This window comes from Grammomys surdaster, unplaced genomic scaffold (assembly GCF_004785775.1).
Source record: "Grammomys surdaster isolate TR1022 unplaced genomic scaffold, NIH_TR_1.0 125504, whole genome shotgun sequence".
Taxonomy (NCBI): domain Eukaryota; kingdom Metazoa; phylum Chordata; class Mammalia; order Rodentia; family Muridae; genus Grammomys; species Grammomys surdaster.
This window is the reverse complement of record NW_021620360.1, coordinates 312,783-330,955: the sequence shown is the minus strand read 5'-3', so window position 1 is coordinate 330,955 and position 18,173 is coordinate 312,783. Positions and strand designations below refer to the sequence as shown.

At 47.4% G+C, this 18,173-nt stretch overlaps 1 protein-coding gene across 1 annotated transcript; it reads left to right on the top strand.

The window, feature by feature from the left end:
• Positions 1-1,269: 1,269 nt before the first annotated feature.
• Positions 1,270-8,885, top strand: LOC114638113 (class II histocompatibility antigen, M beta 1 chain). Its single transcript, XM_028786480.1, has 6 exons — positions 1,270-1,584; positions 3,679-3,960; positions 6,020-6,304; positions 7,979-8,095; positions 8,278-8,313; positions 8,587-8,885. Exons 1-6 carry the CDS (start codon positions 1,530-1,532, stop codon positions 8,595-8,597), a joined length of 786 nt encoding a protein of 261 aa, XP_028642313.1. The 5' UTR covers positions 1,270-1,529; the 3' UTR covers positions 8,598-8,885.
• The last annotated feature ends 9,288 nt before the right edge of the window (positions 8,886-18,173 follow it).

The following is an 18,173-nucleotide window of genomic DNA, read 5'->3' as shown; positions in this document are numbered from 1 at the left end:
TTTCTCCAGCCCCCCAATTTAAGATTTCTATATGCGTTGAAGAAACTATCAGGTGTGCAGTTCACAGTCGGATGGAAGAGACTTTTAAAACCTATCCTATTGTGTATGAGGTCCTGGTTTGAATTCTAAGCACACACACACACACACACACACACACACACACACACACACACTAAGATCTGGGAGATGGCTCAATTAGTAAAGTGCCTGCTACACAAACCTGAGTGTCTGAGTTCAATCCCTGGGGTCCACATTAAAACCAAAACCAAAACAACAACAACAACAACAAAAAAAAGCCAGCTGTGGTTGTGCACGGCTGTGGTTCCACTGCTGTAGAGGCAGAAGTCGGTGTGTCCCGGGCTTGCCAGCTAGCTAGCCCAGCCTTCTTGGCCAGCTCTAGGTCAGTGAGAGACCCTGTCTCAAACAACAACAACCAATAAGGTGGGAGGTGTTCCTGTGGCCTCTGCACACATTTGCACATAGGTGTGTGCATGCCTGTATACACACACAAGCACCTGTATACAGGAACATGTGTGCACATGTGCATACATACCCAAGTGTGGCCAGTAGATGATGTCCTTCCCGGGAGAATAGTGGGGCGCCCCATCTCTACTGTAGTGTCTTCATAATCCAGAGATCAGCTCAACAGAGCGGAGCATTGGAGACATGCTCGGGGAAGCAGAGACTCTGAAGGGGAAACACTTGAGCTTTGGGTCCAAGGTCAGCTTTTCACCAAGAGCTTCAATGGAGCCACCCTAGAGATGGTTGTGTGCAGCTTAGGGTGTCCTGGCTCCCAAAGCAGCTCGGACAGCCTAGGAGGAAAACAAGGCTTGGGTAAGCAGCCCAGGAAGGAATGGGGTTTCCAGGCCGGCCCCTGCTCTCTAAGGTCAGATTGCTTTCTGTCTTTTTGTCCTGCTCTGACACAAGGCAATGGTATACATTCTCTGTACCTCCTTCCTTCCCCATGGTCTTGTGTCTGCTACCTGTGTCCTCCTGAGTGACAGACCAGGGGTGTATGCACTATCTTCTAGGTGACCTCTCTTTTGGAGATGAAGAGAGTTGTGTAGAAGTGGTTTTCTTGGAAGTGTGTGAGAGGAGAAAGTCAACCCAGTGGGCAGGGCAGGGTTGTATATCCTGGAAATGCCTCAGTGACTAACCCCAGGGACCTCAGGAAACCACCTCCAAAGTCCTGTTCTTAAAGCCCAAGGCACAATGAGGTTTACCTAGTAACTGATGATGCTAGGCTGAGTCACGCAGTGATTGGTCTGACCTGCCTACCCAGCTAATCTGACCACTCCTTTTGGGGCCCGGGATTTGGTTGAGTTAGTGGGTGCAAGTTTAGGATCTAAGGAGGGGCTGAGTGACCTGGTGCCACATCGGCAGTGGCAAGGAGCAAGGGACCTGAATAACAGGTACCATATTTACCTCAGTGTGTGAAGATCTTTTGTCCAGGCTGGAGCAGGAGAGGCCCCAGGCCCCTGCTCTAGGTGGCCCAGGGGCCTGACCTTCCTGCATCTTCAGAGTGGAACATGGCTGCACTCTGGCTGCTGCTGCTGGCCCTCAGTCTGGGCTGTATGGGAGCAGGTAAGGTCCCCTCCAGAACCTTCTCTCTCCTGCTTCTTGGGGTAAAACATGTTCATTCTTGCTAGCAGGTTTGAGTGCCCCAGCCTAGCCAGTCTCCCTACTATGGCCCTCCTCCAGGCCTGTGGGCTGTGTTTTACAGCAATTTAAATAATGAGCCATTCTCATAGATTCTGTGATGGGTGTCCCTGCTGGGACATAGGTTAGGACTGGGTACTGCTGGGTCCTGGTTCCTAACACGGTGTCTGGCATGATAAGTGCTCAAAAGTCAAAATATTTCCAGCACAGAGCAAGATTGACTATTTTTCTTGACTCTGTTTCTTTTCTCTCCTTTCCCTTCTTCTCCTCTTCTTCCCTCTTCTCTGTCTGTCTGTCTGTCTGTCCCTTTCATGCCTTAAGGCCAGACTATCCTTAAACTCATGGCAATCCTCCTGCCTCGGTGCTGGTATCACAAGTGTGTCAGCCACACTCACTTTACCCTTTATCTCCCTGCCAATAATGACCTGTTCTGAAGTCTGTTTTGGGGTAGACAGCCATGCACGCCACGCGGGAATCTTGGGCTGTTCCCCCCCTTGTCATCCGGTCTCACATACAGGAGAATGAGTGCTAATTGTTTCCAGCTATGTGTACATGAATCTCAAGTTCATTCCCAAATCTCTGGGGGATGTGGGAGTCAATCACATCCTATGTATTGGTAGAAAAGTGGGGTTAACTTTAAAATGTCTTTTCTGTGGTGTTTTTTTTTGTTTGTTTGTTTGTTGCTAGGAAAGGCCTGGTAAACAGAGTTATTTAAATTTGTTACCTCAAAACCTAAGACCACTGCAGGTGGAAAACGATGGCCTGATTTAGTGTCAGGGCTTTGGAGGGGTGGCTCAGTAATGAAGAGAACTGGGTGCTTTTGCAGAGACCCAGGCTCAATTCCCGCACCCAACTCAAGCACAAGTAGGAAGTCCCAGGATTACCACAACATCTGTCTAGCTTGGCTGAGTTAGAGCCACTTGGCTTGGAAAACAGAGAGGGCACAGAGTCTGTGCAAATAGACCATTATTGCTCATTTACTGCCAGAGTTTAAAACTGTTTCTCGGCCGGGCGGTGGTGGCGCACGCCTTTAATCTCAGCACTTGGGAGGCAGAGACAGGTGGATTTCTGAGTTCGAGGCCAGCCTGGTCTACAGAGTGAGTTCCAGGACAGCCAGGGCTACACAGAGAAACCCTGTCTCGAAAAACCAAAAAAAAAAAAAAAAAAAATGGCCAAAAAAAACAAAACAAAAACAAAAACAAAAAAAAACCCAACTGTTTCTCTCCCCTGCTTCTCTGTTTCTGTCTCTGTTTCTCTGTCTCTCCATCTCTCTGTGTCTCTCTGTCTCTCTGTCTCTCTCTCTCTCTGTGTCTCTGAGTGTGTGTGTGTGTGCTATCAGCCCTGCTTATCTGAGTATGCTACATTTGTGTAGTGTCTGAGGAAGCCAGAAAGGCATCAGACTCTCTGGAACTGGGGTACAGGGAGCCGCTGGGGGTGGGTGCTCCAGTTGAAACCCTGGTCTTCTGCAAAATCAGCATATGTTCTTAAACACCCAGCCACATCTCTCTCCCCATGAGGAATATTTAAAAGAACAAAGGGTTCATAGGATGATGTCCAGAAAGAGCCCAGGTGCGGTAGCTTCTGCCCCGTTGGAGGTGGGTGTGCCGCTCCCCAGCATATGAGTGTGTTCACGGACTGGGAAGGTCTCAAATAGGCTTTAGCAAATAGACAAGATTTATTTGTAATCCAGCCTCCCTTCCTGCTGCTCCAGGATGGAGATCTAAGTCTCAGGATTCTAAAGATGGTTCCATCTTTCCACTGACAAGCCCCATTCCAGGGTTCTGCCATAATTGACCTCATTAGAGCAAGAGAACCTGTGGTCACTCAGTTCCAAGGGCTTGGGAGCTCTGTGTCAGCAACCAAGTTAAAGACTAGGTATTAGGGCAGAAAGTGCATCTACTCCCACCGTAAGCAGTCATAAGGGTTTTAGGAACTTGGTGTCGGGATCTATGGGCAGAGGCCATATTGCAATTGTGCCATGCAGACTCTGATCTGCTTTCTCTTCTCTGGCTCCTCAAGGTGGTTTTGTGGCTCATGTGGAAAGCACCTGCTTGCTGGATGATGATGGAACCCCAAAGGACTTCACATACTGTATTTCCTTCAACAAAGATCTGCTGGCTTGCTGGGATCCAGAAGTGGGAAAAATAGCCCCCTGTGAATTTGGGGTGCTGTTTAAATTGGCTGAAGCAATTTCAAATACCCTCAACCAAGTAGAGAGCCTGATCCAGCGCCTGCACAATGGACTTAAGGACTGCGCCATGCACACCCAGCCCTTCTGGAATGTGCTAACCCACAGAACAAGTGAGCAGAGGGGCAGTCGGGGAGCACAGCCAGGAGGGCAGAGGACAAGGAGGTGCATGAGCACTAAGGGGTTGATACCTGGGCAGGAGGAGGCAGTGTGGACCTGGAAGAGGGGGCTGGACATGGAGGGAGCAGTGTGGTAATTGAGGTGGACTGGAGGACGGAGGACATGGTGAGAATGAATTGAATGACCTGAAGCAGGAGCCACAGCATGCCAGGGTTCAGATCCAAGCCAGAAATCCCCCGACGACTTTCCCCAAAATGTTCCTGTCTCTTATTATTATTAATTTTTAAAAAAGATTTATTTAGCTGAGCAGTGGTGGCACACTCCTTTGGTCCCAGCACTTGGGAGGCAGAGGCAGGTGGATTTCTGAGTTCGAGGCTAGCCTGGTCTACAGAGTGAGTTCCAGGACAGCCAGAGATACACAGAGAAACCCTGTCTCAAAAAACCAAAAAAAAAAAAATTATTTATTTTATACACGTGAGTACATTGTTGTAGTCTTCAGACACACCAGAAGAGGGCATCGGATCCCATTACAGATGGCTGTGAGCCACCATGTGGCTGCTGGGAATTCAACTCAGGACCTCTGGAAGAGCAGTCAGTGCTCTTAACCACTGAGCCATCTCTCCAGCCTCCGTCTCTTATTTTTTTTTTTTTTGTTTTTGTTTTTGTTTTTGTTTTTTGTTTTTTGTTTTTTTTTGTTTTTTTTGTTTTTCGAGACAGGGTTTCTCTGTGTAGCCCTGGCTGTCCTGGAACTCACTCTGTAGACCAGGCTAGCCTCGAACTCTCGAATTCAGAAATCCGCCTGCCTCTGCCTCCCAAGTGCTGGGATTAAAGGCGTGCGCCACCACCGCCCGGCCTCTTATTTTTATTTACTTTAATTAAATATTTTTTCCCATTACTGGGTATTGAACCTAGGGCCTTGCACATGCCTAGCAAATGCTTTACCATTGAGACATGCCCCAGCCCCGTTTCTACTATCTATTCTGAGGCAGGCTTTCCCCAGGTTGCCCAAGCTGGCCTTGAGCTTGTAGCTCTCTTGTTTCAGTGTTCCAGTTAGCTGGAGTTGCAGGCTTGGGTCCCCAAGCCTGGCTTGTCCCTGATTTTTTAGCTCAGATTCTGTTATTCCACATTTGGAAGGGATGCAGGTGTGGGGAGATCTGATGGTGTTCCAGGGATTCCAGTACTGTCTCTCTTCCTTTGGAAACATTGTATAAACTTTGAAGATCTCCATAGGTCAGAATGGAGTGTCATAAGATACAGTTTCTGAGCCACCTTTCAGCATCACCTGGCCAAGGTGTTTACTGAAGATGCAAGTTTCTGGTAAATACTCTAGACAGGAAGAAAATACCTTGAGTGAAGCCTAGAGAGAATGTATTTCTTTTAAGATTTATTTATTTATTTATTTATTTACTCTATATGAGTACACTGTCGTTCTCTTCAGACACACATCAGAAGAGGGCATCAGATCCCATTACAGATGGTTGTGAGCCACCATGTGGTTGCTGGGAATTGAACTCAGGACCTCTGGAAGAGCAGTCAGTGCTCTTAACCGTTGAGCCATCTCTCCAGCCCGAGAGTCTGTATTTTAACATAATACATTGGATTTTCACTTAAAATCTTGCTCAAAAATACTCTGATAGGGGAGAGCAGGACGATCATTTGGGGGGATAAGCTGGTAGAACATGGTAGTCTTAGTAACCTCATCCCCAGGCATGGTGGTACACACCTGTAATACCAGCACTTGGGATGAGGCAGGAGACCAGGAGTTAGGACCATGCCCAGCCTCAGAGGGAGTGTGAGGTGTATGAGACCCCATCTTAGAAAACACACAAGCTTGTGGCCATGCAAGATAAGCACAGATACTGTGCAGACAGCTCACAGCTCAGACGGGGCGTTTACCAATTGCGATCAAACATGACTTTGGAAGGAGGAAACGAAGAAGCTATGTGAGAGGCAGGAGTCAGTTCTATTTCTCCTTTCAGTGGGTGGCTGCAGACATTTCTGAAAGGATGAAACAAGATTTCCTTTCCAACCATAAATGCTTCTCCCATGCAGGACCGCCATCTGTCCGAGTGGCCCAAACCGCTCCTTTTAACACAAGGGAGTCCGTGATGCTGGCCTGCTACGTCTGGGGCTTCTATCCAGCCGAAGTGGCCATCACGTGGATGAAGAATGGGCAGCTTGTCACCTCCCACAGCAACAAGGAGAAGACGGCACAGCCCAACGGAGACTGGACATACCAGACCGTCTCCTACCTAGCCTTAACCCCTTCCTATGGGGACGTCTACACCTGTGTGGTACAGCACAGCGGGACCTCTGAGCCCATCCGCGGGGACTGGAGTAAGTGTGTGGGAACTCGGATGTTGGTGGTTGGGAAAGGGAGATGGATATTTGGGAAAGGGAAATGGGTATTTTGTCGGAGGAAGTGAGTCATGCACGGGCGCGTGGTATGTAGTAGAGACGGGGATGCTGGGACCGGAAGTGAGTCTGGAGGATCCCGTTGAGGGTCGCAGACTAAAGGCCATGCCATTGCTCTGCAGTTGTGCTGCCTTTCATCAGTGCGAGGGAGGGAGAGCAGCCTGATTGTTGCCCCGAAAGTGTGCAGATTTGATAGAACAAAGTCCTGGAATTCCCTGTGCTAGTTTTCCTACTATCCAGTCATCTTTCAGGCCAGGACTGGGAACTGAGAATGTAAAGCAGACAGAAGAAGAAAGGGGCTGGTTTTCCTCTCGGTATAGGGCTGTGCTGAATTTGAGCAGCTTTTTTGAGCATTAGGGCATAGTGCAGCCATGACTGGTAGACACTTTGGTGGATGTGTGAAGGGTCTAATCAATAAAGAACCCTAGGACTAGTTAAAGGTAATGGGAGGTGGTACATACCAAGGTGGAGATTATTGAAAAGAGAGGAAGAAAGAAAGGAAAGGCCATCTAGGGAAGATCAGGGAGCAGGGTCCTCATCAGCCCACGGAGGCCAGACCTTCCTCTGTGGGGAATGCTGTGTCTGCTGTTGGTTCTAGTGAGTCTCTGGGAGAGGATGGTGTCCTGGTTAGGATTTCTATTGCTGTGATGAAACGCCATGACCAGGAGCAGATTAGGGAGGAAAATATTTATTTGGCTTACACCAGCACATTATGATCCGTTATTGAAGACAGTCAAGACAGGAACTCAAGCAGGGCAGGAACCTGGAGGCAGGAGCTGATGCAGAGCCCATAGAGGGGTGCTACTTACTGGCTTGCTCCTTGTAGCTTGCTCACCTGGCTTTCTTATAGAACCCAGGTCCACCAGCCCAGGGGTGGCCCTCCCCACAATGGGCTGGGCCCTCCCCCATCAATCACTAATTAAGGAAATACCCTTTGCTGTAGGCTGGCCTCAGCCCAATCTTATGGAAGCACTTTCTCAAGTGAGGCTCCCACCTCTCAGATGACTCTAACCTGTGTCAGACTGACGCAGAACTAGCTAGCACAGAGGGGGAACAAGAAGAGAGCGGAACACCCATGTGCCCTTGAACTGTTCAGGGTAGGTCTCCTTTGTAGGGCATACAAGGGGCTCCTTTGGTGAGAGTGCTGTCTTGATGTTGGGGTAAGAATCCAGGTTGGGTATAGTTCGGAGCAAGAACAGCTCTCTGGCAAGTAGGATAATGAAGGGCTGAAGGGTGGAATGGAAGAAAATTCTGAAGGGAGACACAGGCAGCGTGACTCTAGGGGATTCATACCTCGGAACTTTGGAGGCCTGGAAAGGAGGCATTTTAGTAGGAAGCTGCTCAGAGCTGAGTCAGCCCTGCCACAGGGAGTGAGGAACCCCTGGTGGCTGGAGAAGGTACCCTGGGGAGGGAGAACCCACAGAGAACGCCTTGAGAGGCTCCACTAGGGTAGGGGGAAGCAGAAACTGGGCGGTAACCCTGGGAAGACAGTTTCCCCTGTTCTAGTAGTGAATGGTGTGGTTGACCCTTCTAGGTGTAGGCTCCCTGGGACTAAGTTGTAGACATTACTTTTAGACCTCTTCCATTACTTTGCAGCACCTGGGCTGTCCCCCATCCAGACGGTGAAGGTCTCTGTGTCTGCAGCCACCCTGGGCCTGGGCATCATCATCTTCTGTGTTGGCTTCTTCAGATGGCGCAAGTCTCATTCCTCCAGTGAGTGATCCCCTGAGCACTCTGCAGTCCTCCCCAGTCCTCCTCTTTCTCCCAGTCTCTCTTGCGTCCTGTCCGTGGTTGATTCTCTTATTTGAACTCCCATCTTCCATGGTGAGGAACTGGAGAATGCTTAGTTCCCTCATCCACAAGGGCTGGTATAATCAAGTATCTTCTTCTTCTAGGCTACATTCCTCTCCCTGGATCCACCTACCCGGAAGGTAACATTCCTGCTGGGCTTTGCGCTCAGTGGTCCTCAGAAGGGGTGGGGGTATATGTTCAGTCACTGGTGCTTGCTTACATAAGCAGCTTATAGCCTGTTGAGGGCAGGCTAGAGGTAGCTCCTTTGTCTTAGTTGTTGATTGCTGGGCATTTTTTTTTTTTTGCATCACTGGTGTCTGAGGGCTCTGGCACTGGGTGGTAACAGACATAAGTGGTTGGATGTGCTGCAACATCATGCATTTCTCACCACCTGGTTCTGATTGCTTCTGCAGGTCGGCACTAGAGGGCAGAACCCCACGCTGAGAAGGAGACTCAGACTCCTGATGATGCCTTCATGCCCCCAACATCTTCAGGACACCCCACTAAGTCTCCCAATTCTTCTACTCAGTTCCCCTTCCCTATGTAAATATTAACACCTTGAGGGTATTCATAATCAAGTCTGTCTCAGGTGTTTTCTGAGGTGAGCTGATCTGAGGAGGGGGTTCAAGGCTCTCCTGAGGGACCCGCCTCGTCACAGAAGGCACTGTGTCATAGGTGATGATCACTCCTAAGAGATAAACTGGTGGAATTACTGGCTTCTCCCAAGTTTGTCCCGGGCTTTGGAGGCGGGACTGCGGCAGAGCATGGCTGAAGTTGATCCTTTCCTGTGACATAGCCAGTGGCACCTCCTGGTCTCCCATCTACATGAAGCAGACCTGGGGCAGCTTTTGAACTTGTAACTTGAGGGAAGACATTGAACTGTAGTGAGATGGAGTTGCCCTGTGAGGGAGAGGGAGGGGCTTAGCTCAGCTCAGAAGAGGCCTTTTGAGACAGCATTTTTATCTGTGTGTGTGTACGTGTGCGCATGCACATGTTGTATGTGGACACACACATGCCCATGTGAGAGCGCTTGCCACAGCATACATGTACAGGTCAGAGACAATTTGCAGGGGTGGGTTCTCTTCCACTGTGAGGGGTCTAGGGTTGAGCTCAGGGTGTCGGCTTGGCAGCAGGTGCCTTCCCTCACTGACCCACCTTGCCAGCCTAAAAATGATCGTATGAGGGATAATGAATTCACCGCTGTGAAGATCCAGGACCACACCCAGCATCCCGTAAGCCCGCTGTAGTCCCCTTTGCTGTTACTTCCTAATGTTCAGGTTGTTTCTTCCGTAGTGTTAGTGCAGGAGGGACGACACGGGTCAAGCATTTTCTATTTGTATTGTTTTCTCGTCTCACAAGGACTCCACGAAGAACAGACCAAGAAAGACAACTAAATCACTTGTCAGAGGCCTAAGGATAAATTCTCCATGGGGTGTCTGTCTACCTGATAGATGTCAGAAGCTTATTCTGAAAACCTTCCGTGGATCAGTACACCTCTCTAGAAAGTCATCCTCCTATTCCTATCTGTCCCCAACCTGAGCAATATGCACCTGGTGGGGAGATTGCATCTTTAGAGAGGGGACCTCTGGTGGCAAATGTCTTCCAGTGGAGACACAGCTGGGTGTAGAGAGTTGGCCTATGGAACTGCTTTTGGGATTAGAATTGGGAAGTCAACTTCCAACAACAGAAAGAGAACCGTGGGCAGGGAACTCGGCTGGCCAAGAGGACCTGGGTTCAATGCACAGACCTAGTTGCAAGCAAAACACATGAATAAATTAATAAGAAAAATCAAGAAAAAAGAAACCTAAGGCACAACAAGAAATTGATAAGACAGGGAGGAGTTTAACACAACAGGATTGTGGAGGGAGACCGAGCAATGGGTGGTGGACACATTTGTCTGTGGGCCTCTGCAGGGGAGCTCTTAAGGCCACGGTCTGATAAGTCAGGGCTCAGAAGAGCTGTGGTCTCTTACCATGGCTGGAGTGGGTGGATGGGAGGTCAAGGTGCTGGACCCCTCTGCCCTAGATGGTTTCTATGGATACAGGGCATGGAGGAGGGTAGGCATAGCCCTCCTCATAAAGCTTGACACCCGAAGCCCCTGCGTCTTCATAAACGATCTCCACAGTGGCCACGGTTTTCTCAGAAGAATCCTGGGGTTAGGGCATGACAGCTCATCTGGAAAAGGATGGAGAAATCAAGGGGAGGGGAGGATGCTCAGTAATTCAAATGGAATCTGGGTAAGACAGGAGTGACATGTGCTGGGGGAAGGTGGGAATTGAACCCAGGTCCTGTGGGAGAGCAGCCAGTGCCCTTAACTACTGAGCAGTCTCTCTAGCACGGAGACCCTTTGCTGTAAGACACCCTCACATCCCCAGACAAGCCTATCAGACCGCTGGCTCCATTTACTTCATGTTCACTGAGGGTGTTTATGTACCTGTAAGTTATCTCTCCACTGGTGAGACGAGCCAGTTCGAGCCAGATTAGAGTATATTAAACGCAGGCTGATTGAGAAGCTGCTCTCGGGCGAGTTCACTGGCTCCTAGGAAGTCACCATGGGAAGGGAGAGAGAAGGGGGAAGAGAAAGACAGGCTGTACATGGAGAGAGAGCAAGAGAGAGAGAGAGAGAGAGAGAGAGAGAGAGGCTGAGCCTCTAGGAAGGGCAGTCCCACTCCTGGGCTGAAAGTTCAGGTCAGGGTTGAGGTCAGAGTATGCCAGGTAGGGACTGATCGATGTTGGAAAACCTGGATGCTGGCTTTGCTTTGATATGTAAAATATGCACCTCAGCCCTTTGTCTTGGGGTCTGAAATCAAACATATACTGTTTGTGAAGCATAGATATAACTTTCTTGTGTTTCCTTGCTTGTCTTTGTGATGCAGATCCTGACACAGGTGGGGCCCCTGGTGTGTTCCCAACTCTTTTTTCTGGGTTCCCACATCTATTCGAAGTTTACAAAGCTGGTTTCTATTTTCATTGATCTCTTTCAGAGTTCTGATTACTTTGCTATTATTTTTTCCTTCCTTCCAGTTATTTATTTATCTTATTTATATGAGTATACTGTTGCTGTCTTCAGACACACCAGAAGAGAGATCAGATTTCGATCTTCATTACAGATGGTTGTGAGCCACCATGTGGTTGCTGGAAATTGAACTCAGGTCCTCTGGAAGAGCAGCGGCCAGCGCTCTTAACCACTGAGCCATCTCTCCAGCCCCTGCATTTTATTCTTATCTTTGCATTTCCTTCCTCCTTTGGCCTGTGCAGTCAGTCCCTCTTCACCTGTGCTCCGGTCATGTGATTATGGTTCCTGCGTGTGTGTGTGTGTGTGTGTGTGTGTGTGTGTGTGTGTTTAATGATTTATTTGTGATTATGGTTCCTGAGAAGTGTATTTAAAGGCGACCATTTCCCTCTAAGATTTGTTCCCACAGAACCCGCTACATTGTCTTTCTGTCCTTCCCCACAAGCCCCACAGCTAATAGCAACAAAATTACACTAAATTCTCATAGTAATGTTTTTATTTATTTCTTTTAGTGTTTTAACTCGCAGATGATACATTGAGCTTTTTTTTATTTAGAAATAACTTTAAATTTGTAGAAAAATTGTATACCAAGAAATCTTGGGCTGTGGTGAAGCTCAGTGGTTGGGTGCTTGCTGGTGAGCAGCTGCTGTGAACACACACACACACACACACACACACACACCCCTTATATACATTTTATCCAGGTTCAAATTCTCATTATTTTGCCTTACTTGTAAAAACTGTTTTAGTCAGTCATGGAGGCACATTTGAGAAGCAGAGGCCGGCGGATCTCCATGAGTTCGAGGCCAGCCTGGTCTATAGAATGAGTTCCAGGACAGCCAGAGCTACATAAATACTCTGTCTCAAAACAAAACAAAACAAAACAAAACAAAACAAAACAAAACAAAATCAAATAAATAAAATAAAACTTGTTTTAAAAGATTTGTTTATTTTCTGTGTATGAATGTTTTGACTGCATATATGTCTGTGTACCACCTTCCCATGGAAATTAGAAGGTGTTGGATCCTGTGGAGCTGGCATTTGAGATGGTTGTGAGCCTCCATGTGCGTGCTGGGAATTGAACTCCAATCCTCTGCCAGATCAACTAGTGCTGGTTTTCTTTTTTTTTTTTTTTTTTTTTTCTCGAGACAGGGTTTCTCTGTGTAGCCCTGGCTGTCCTGGAACTCACTCTGTAGACCAGGCTGGCCTCAAACTCAGAAATCCACCTGCCTCTGCCTTCCAAGTGCTGGGACCAAAGGCGTGCGCCACCACCGGCTGGTTTATTTTTATTTTTATTTTTATTTTTATTTTTTTGGTTCAACTAGTGCTCTTAACCACTGAGCCATCTCTCCATCCCATTTTGCCTTGCTTAATTTCTTTCAAAGACAGCATTTAAAAATTATGTTATCAGTTTGTGTGGATGGGTGTTTTACCTGCATGTATGTCTGTGCATTACGTGTGTGTGGTGCCCTGAGAGGCAAAGAGGGCATAGCATCTCTGGACTGGAGTTGTGAACCACGGTGTGGGTGCTGAGAATGGTCTATAGCTGATCTATCTTTCTAGTTCTGAAATAAAGACTCTTCTTGTGTGTCTGTGTATGTCTCTGTGTGTATGTGTGTGTGGTGTATGAGATAGTATGTACACGCGTGGGCATCGCAGAGGCCAGAGAAGGGTGTCTGGTGCCCTCTCTTAACCTCCACTTATTCCTTTTGAGGCAATGTCTCCCTGGAGGTCACATTTTGTGAGCTCTGCTGGACATCTCAGGCCCCAGCAATCCTCCCCCCACAGGTCTGCACGGGATGCCAGCCTGGTTCCATGAGGCCTGGGACCCAACCTCTGCTACTCCTATTGCATAGCAAACACAACCCCTGGGGCCATTGCTCCAGTCTCTCAAGGAAGGTCCTTATTTCTTTCCCTCTCCCCCTAACCTCCCTCCCTAACCTCCCTCCCTCCAGTCCGTATCCTGCATTTCGGCAACCTTTTCTGTCTTTGTGGTAGATTTCAGTCTGTGAGAGGCTATCAGTTTATTTTTTATGGAGGCTTTATTAATGAGCAAAAGTTATACAACTTCATGGTGTTAATACTTAACATTCTCCTCTCTTTCTCTCTTCCTTCCTTCCTTCCTTCCTTCCTTCCTTCCTTCCTTCCTTCCTTCCTTCCTTCTTTCCTCTCTCTCTCTTTCTCTCTCTCTCTTTCTTTCTTTTTTTCATTCTAGGGTTCAAACTTAGGGCTCTCCACGTGCTAGATAAATTGTTTCACTCGGTACCATTTATTCTGTTGCTGTGATAAAAAACCATGACAAGAAGCAACTTATGGAAGAAAGAGCTTGTTTGGGCTTGAGGTTCCAAAGGGTTAGAATCCATTGACAGGGAAGCCACAGCCTCTGGCTGCAGCAGGAAGCTGGCTGGTTACCTTTCAAACAGGAAGTAGAGAATGCAGGCAGGATGTGGGACAGGGTGATAAGACCTCAAAGCTCATCCCAGTGACAGGCTTCTTCCAGCAAGGCACCATCTTCTAACTTCCTGGATCAAGTGTTCAAACACTGGAGCCTGGGAAGGGGGGAGGGGGCATTTCTTATGTGGACCACACTGAGCTATAACCCAAGGCCTTTTATATTTTATTCAATACATTTACATTTTTTATTTTATGTGTATGTGTGTTTGCCTGCCTGCATGTATGTATGCATGTGCCTAGTGCCCACTGGAGGCCAGAGAGGACACTGGATCCCCTCAAACTGGAGTTACAGATGGTTGTGAGCAGCTAACTAGGTGCTGGGAGTGGAACTTGGGTCCTCTGGAAGAGTGATCAGTGCTCTTAACCATGGAGCCATCTCTCCAGTCCCCTTATTTTTTGAGGCAAGGGATCATGTAGTCCAGGCTGACCTTGAACTGTTATTGTGGCCAAGGCTGGCCTAGAATTCTCCTATCCTCCTGCTTCTTCACTCCTGTGACACCATTACCTGCTGTCTATGTTTTAGTGAGACCCTGTCTCACTGGAGAAGTTAGTGACAGATATGAGTTGGGCTGGCCCTGTCTCTTTGGGTGGATGTTGGTAAATTTCTTCCTGAGGCTGGACCTCGCTTTGGCTTAGTCAGTGGTTGGTCGTAGGTCTATTCTGAGCTGGATTTCTGGATGGTCTCTTTTGTCCTCAGAACCATAGCCCTTGCTTGTTGCAACCTTGTTTCCTTTCAGCTTAGGGATTTTCTTAGCACCACATGAAGACACCGGGTTCTCTGTGGTATTAGCCCATTGCTGGCTTAGGAGGACCCTTATTTGGCTTAGCTGGGAGGATACACCTAAGGGGCAATCTCCCAGCACCTTGAGCCCCTTTGTGTAAATGGATAGAATACATTTAAGAAACACTGGGAGGCTAGCCTCAGTGTGACACCCTGGGGAGCTACTTCCGGGAGCAGCACATACATTTAATGTAAAGCACAAATCCCACCCGATAGCATAGAGGGCTGTGGGAACAGAGAGATTCAACAAGGGGGAAATGCTTGAGTGGACAAACACTTTTTGATACTCTGTAGACCAGGCTAGCCCTAATGCAGGAACTAAAGGTCTATGCCACCACACCTGGCTCATATGAATCTCGGGATTTTTTTCCTAATGTTAAAGTGTTTTTATAGCTGGGTGGTGGCGGTGGAAGCCTTTAATCCCAGCACTTGGGAAGCAGAGGCAGGTGGATTTCTGAGTTCAAGGCCAGCCTGGTCTACAGAGTGAGTTCCAAGACAGCCAGGACTACACAGAGAAACCCTGTCTCGAAAAACAACAACAACAACAGAAAAGAAAAAAAAGTGTTTTTATAAGGTAAGTGTCCCCCATGGTATATTTTGTTATGTGGTAAAGGTTTTGATCTTGAGGCCTGGAGTGTTCTGTCCTGCTGCTAACCAGAGTTCTGTTGCTTACTCAAACCTCCTACTTTATTTAAACCAAGTCTTCATGCTTGAAAATACTCAACTTCTCACCATCTCTCCAAAGGTCTCTCTTATTGTCCAGTATAATCTGGTTTAAAACATTTCCAGATTTTAGATGGACAGAGACCTATTTTAAAGCTACCCCAGGGAGTCCCCAGGAAGGGTAGCTTAACTAAAACTCCTAGAACCAAAGCTAATAATTTCCACCAAGAAAAAGATTATTAATGATGTCCAGCCAGTTGGATCACTTTCTTCCTATTGGTTTTAATAGTGCCAAGGTAACCCATACTCTATCACCGGACCTAAAGACTCTGGAACTGGAGGACACAATCAGACATCGTCTTCCCTGGAGTAATGAAAGCACTATTGAGTGTTGTTGGTGAAGCCCTACAATTCTGGATGGATTCTTTTTTATCCAAATTATACAAAACAAACCAATGTCTGTCATGACGGCAACATGCCTGGTGGACTCACCGAAACTGGTTAAATCCCAGCAGTAGATCTAAAAGATCTCAGGGTGTATGCACAAGGCCAAAATACACGTTTATAAAACAGTTCATAAGGCCAGAAAGATGCCGGGTATAGGCATTTGATCCCAAGCCTGATAACCCCAGGATCCTCAGGATGGAAGGAGAGAACAAATTCTACAAACAGTCTTCTGATGTCTAGTCACCTGCCATAGCATGCATGAGCTAGCATAAACACACCAGTAAAACATTTAAAGGAGGCCATAGTAAAAAGAGTTGGCTATAACAAACACAGGGACTACAGAGATCTATAAAAGACTACATTCTAAAGCTGGGGTAGTTAGGGTAGAATGCTTTTAGTCCCAAAACTGGGGAGGCAGAGGCAGGAGGATCTCTGTGAGCCTGAGGTCAGCCTGGTCTACATATCGAGTTCCAGGACAGACAGGGATACATAGGGAGACCCTTAACCACTCAGCTACCTTGACTCCTCTTCCTGGTCTCATATAGCTCAGGCTACCCTTGAAGTCTCTAGGTAGCAAGGATAGCCCTGAGCTCCTGATCCTCAACCACACCTGGAGATCAAACCCAGAGCTTCACACTCCCTAGGAAAGCAGTCTACCAACTGACTCCCACTCAAGACCTCTCTCTCTCTCTCTCTCTCTCTCTCTCTCTCTCTGCTTCTTTTCTGTCTGCTCAGCTCCCTCTCTGTCAGACTGTAAAGATGCCCCTTCCTGGCACAGTTGTCAGACGTATGTAAGTAGAAATTCTAACACCCTCTCCGTGGCTAGCATTTGTGAGTTCCCCACAGTGAGATCCTCCACATCACAGACCAGTGTGTTAGAAAACCAGTGCGAATATTTATGAACAAACAAGTCACAAAAGATAAACATGGCATAAATTATGTGAAAAGATATGTTTGCAATGTCATTAGTTAACAGTCCCCTAGTAAGTATAATTTTAGCACACAAAACAAACAACAACAAAACAAAAAAGGAAACTCCCCTGGGGCTGGTGAGCCAGCTCAGCAGGTACTTGCCTCTAAGTTAAAGAACCCGGGCTGACCCCAGAAGGGACTCCTGCAAGCTGCCCTCTGATTTCCATAATACACTGTGGTGTGTGTGCACCATTCCTACCCCCCAGTGAATAAACAGATGTTAAAGACACTAATAAAATAGAAAACAACACAGGCCTACATATGATTGAGCAGCTAATTTTATATCACAGCAAAACCAAAAACCAACTTTGAGAGAGAAATAAGGACAAACCTGGAGTTCTTAAGCTGGTTAGCGAAGTGAATAAAATCCATCAAGGATGATTCAGGGGTACATTTGGGGATCATGGTATAGCTACACACACAGAGAGACATACACACACACACACACACAAAGAGAGCGACAGAGAGACAGAGACAGAGAGACATAGACACACACACTCACACACACACACACACATAGACATACACACATACACACACACACACACACAAAGAGAGAGACAGAGACAGAGAGGAGAGACAAAGAGACATGGATATACATACATATACACATACACGAAGAGAGAGAGAAACAGAGAGAAGAGAGACAGAGAGAGAAATAGAGAGAGGGAGACCAGAGAGACATAGAGAGACAGAAAGATAGAGAAAGACAGAGAGACATAGACACATATACCCAGAGAGAAAGAGACAGAGAGAGAGAGAGATAGAGGGAGATGGAGAGAGACACACACACAGAGAGACAGAGAGACATAGACACACATACCCACAGAGAAAGAGAGAGACAGTCAGAGATAGAAAGAGAGAGAGAGACAGAGAGACAGAGAGACATAGACACACATACACATAGAAGAGACAGAGAGAGATATATAGAGAGACAGAGAGATAGACATCACACACACACACAGACACACACACAGAGAGGGAGAGAGACAGAGAGAGAGAGAGAGAGAGAGAGAGAGAGAGAGAGAGAGAGAGAGAGAGAGAGAGAGAGAATGAATGCGGGGCCAAAAGATTCACAGGGGAAAGACACAGGGCAGAATCAACCATGAAAACCTGCTTTGCACCTGCCAGCCAGCCGGGTTTTCTGCCCATTGTCAGTCTTTGCTGACACCTACAGGTTGCAACTAGTTAATGATTTTTAGATGGACATTTAACCCCCCTCCCTTTGTGGAATGTGTCTGGGCAACCCCAGACTCAGTGGATATGAGAGAATGTTCCTTGAATATTCCCCCCCCCCCAAATCACACCATTGTTGAAGATTCTGTAAGGTTTATCTACTGATAAGAACTTCCTGATTGTGGAGTACTGTGGAGTTGAAGATCTAAAGTCAGATTTATCTCGAGCTGTCTTTAGAATCCTTACAGTCATTTGGAGTCCACCTCTGAAGTTGATGTGACAGCCTGTCCTAGAATCATTTCTGTTGCTGTGAGAAAGTACCCTATGCCGGGTGGTGGTGGCGCACGACTTTAATCCCAGCACTTGGGAGGCAGAGACAGGCAGATTTCTGAGTTCGAGGCCAGCCTGTTCTACAGAGTGAGTTCCAGGACAGCCAGGACTACACAGAGAAACCCTGTCTCGAAAAAAAAAAAAAAAAAAAAAGAGAGAAAGTA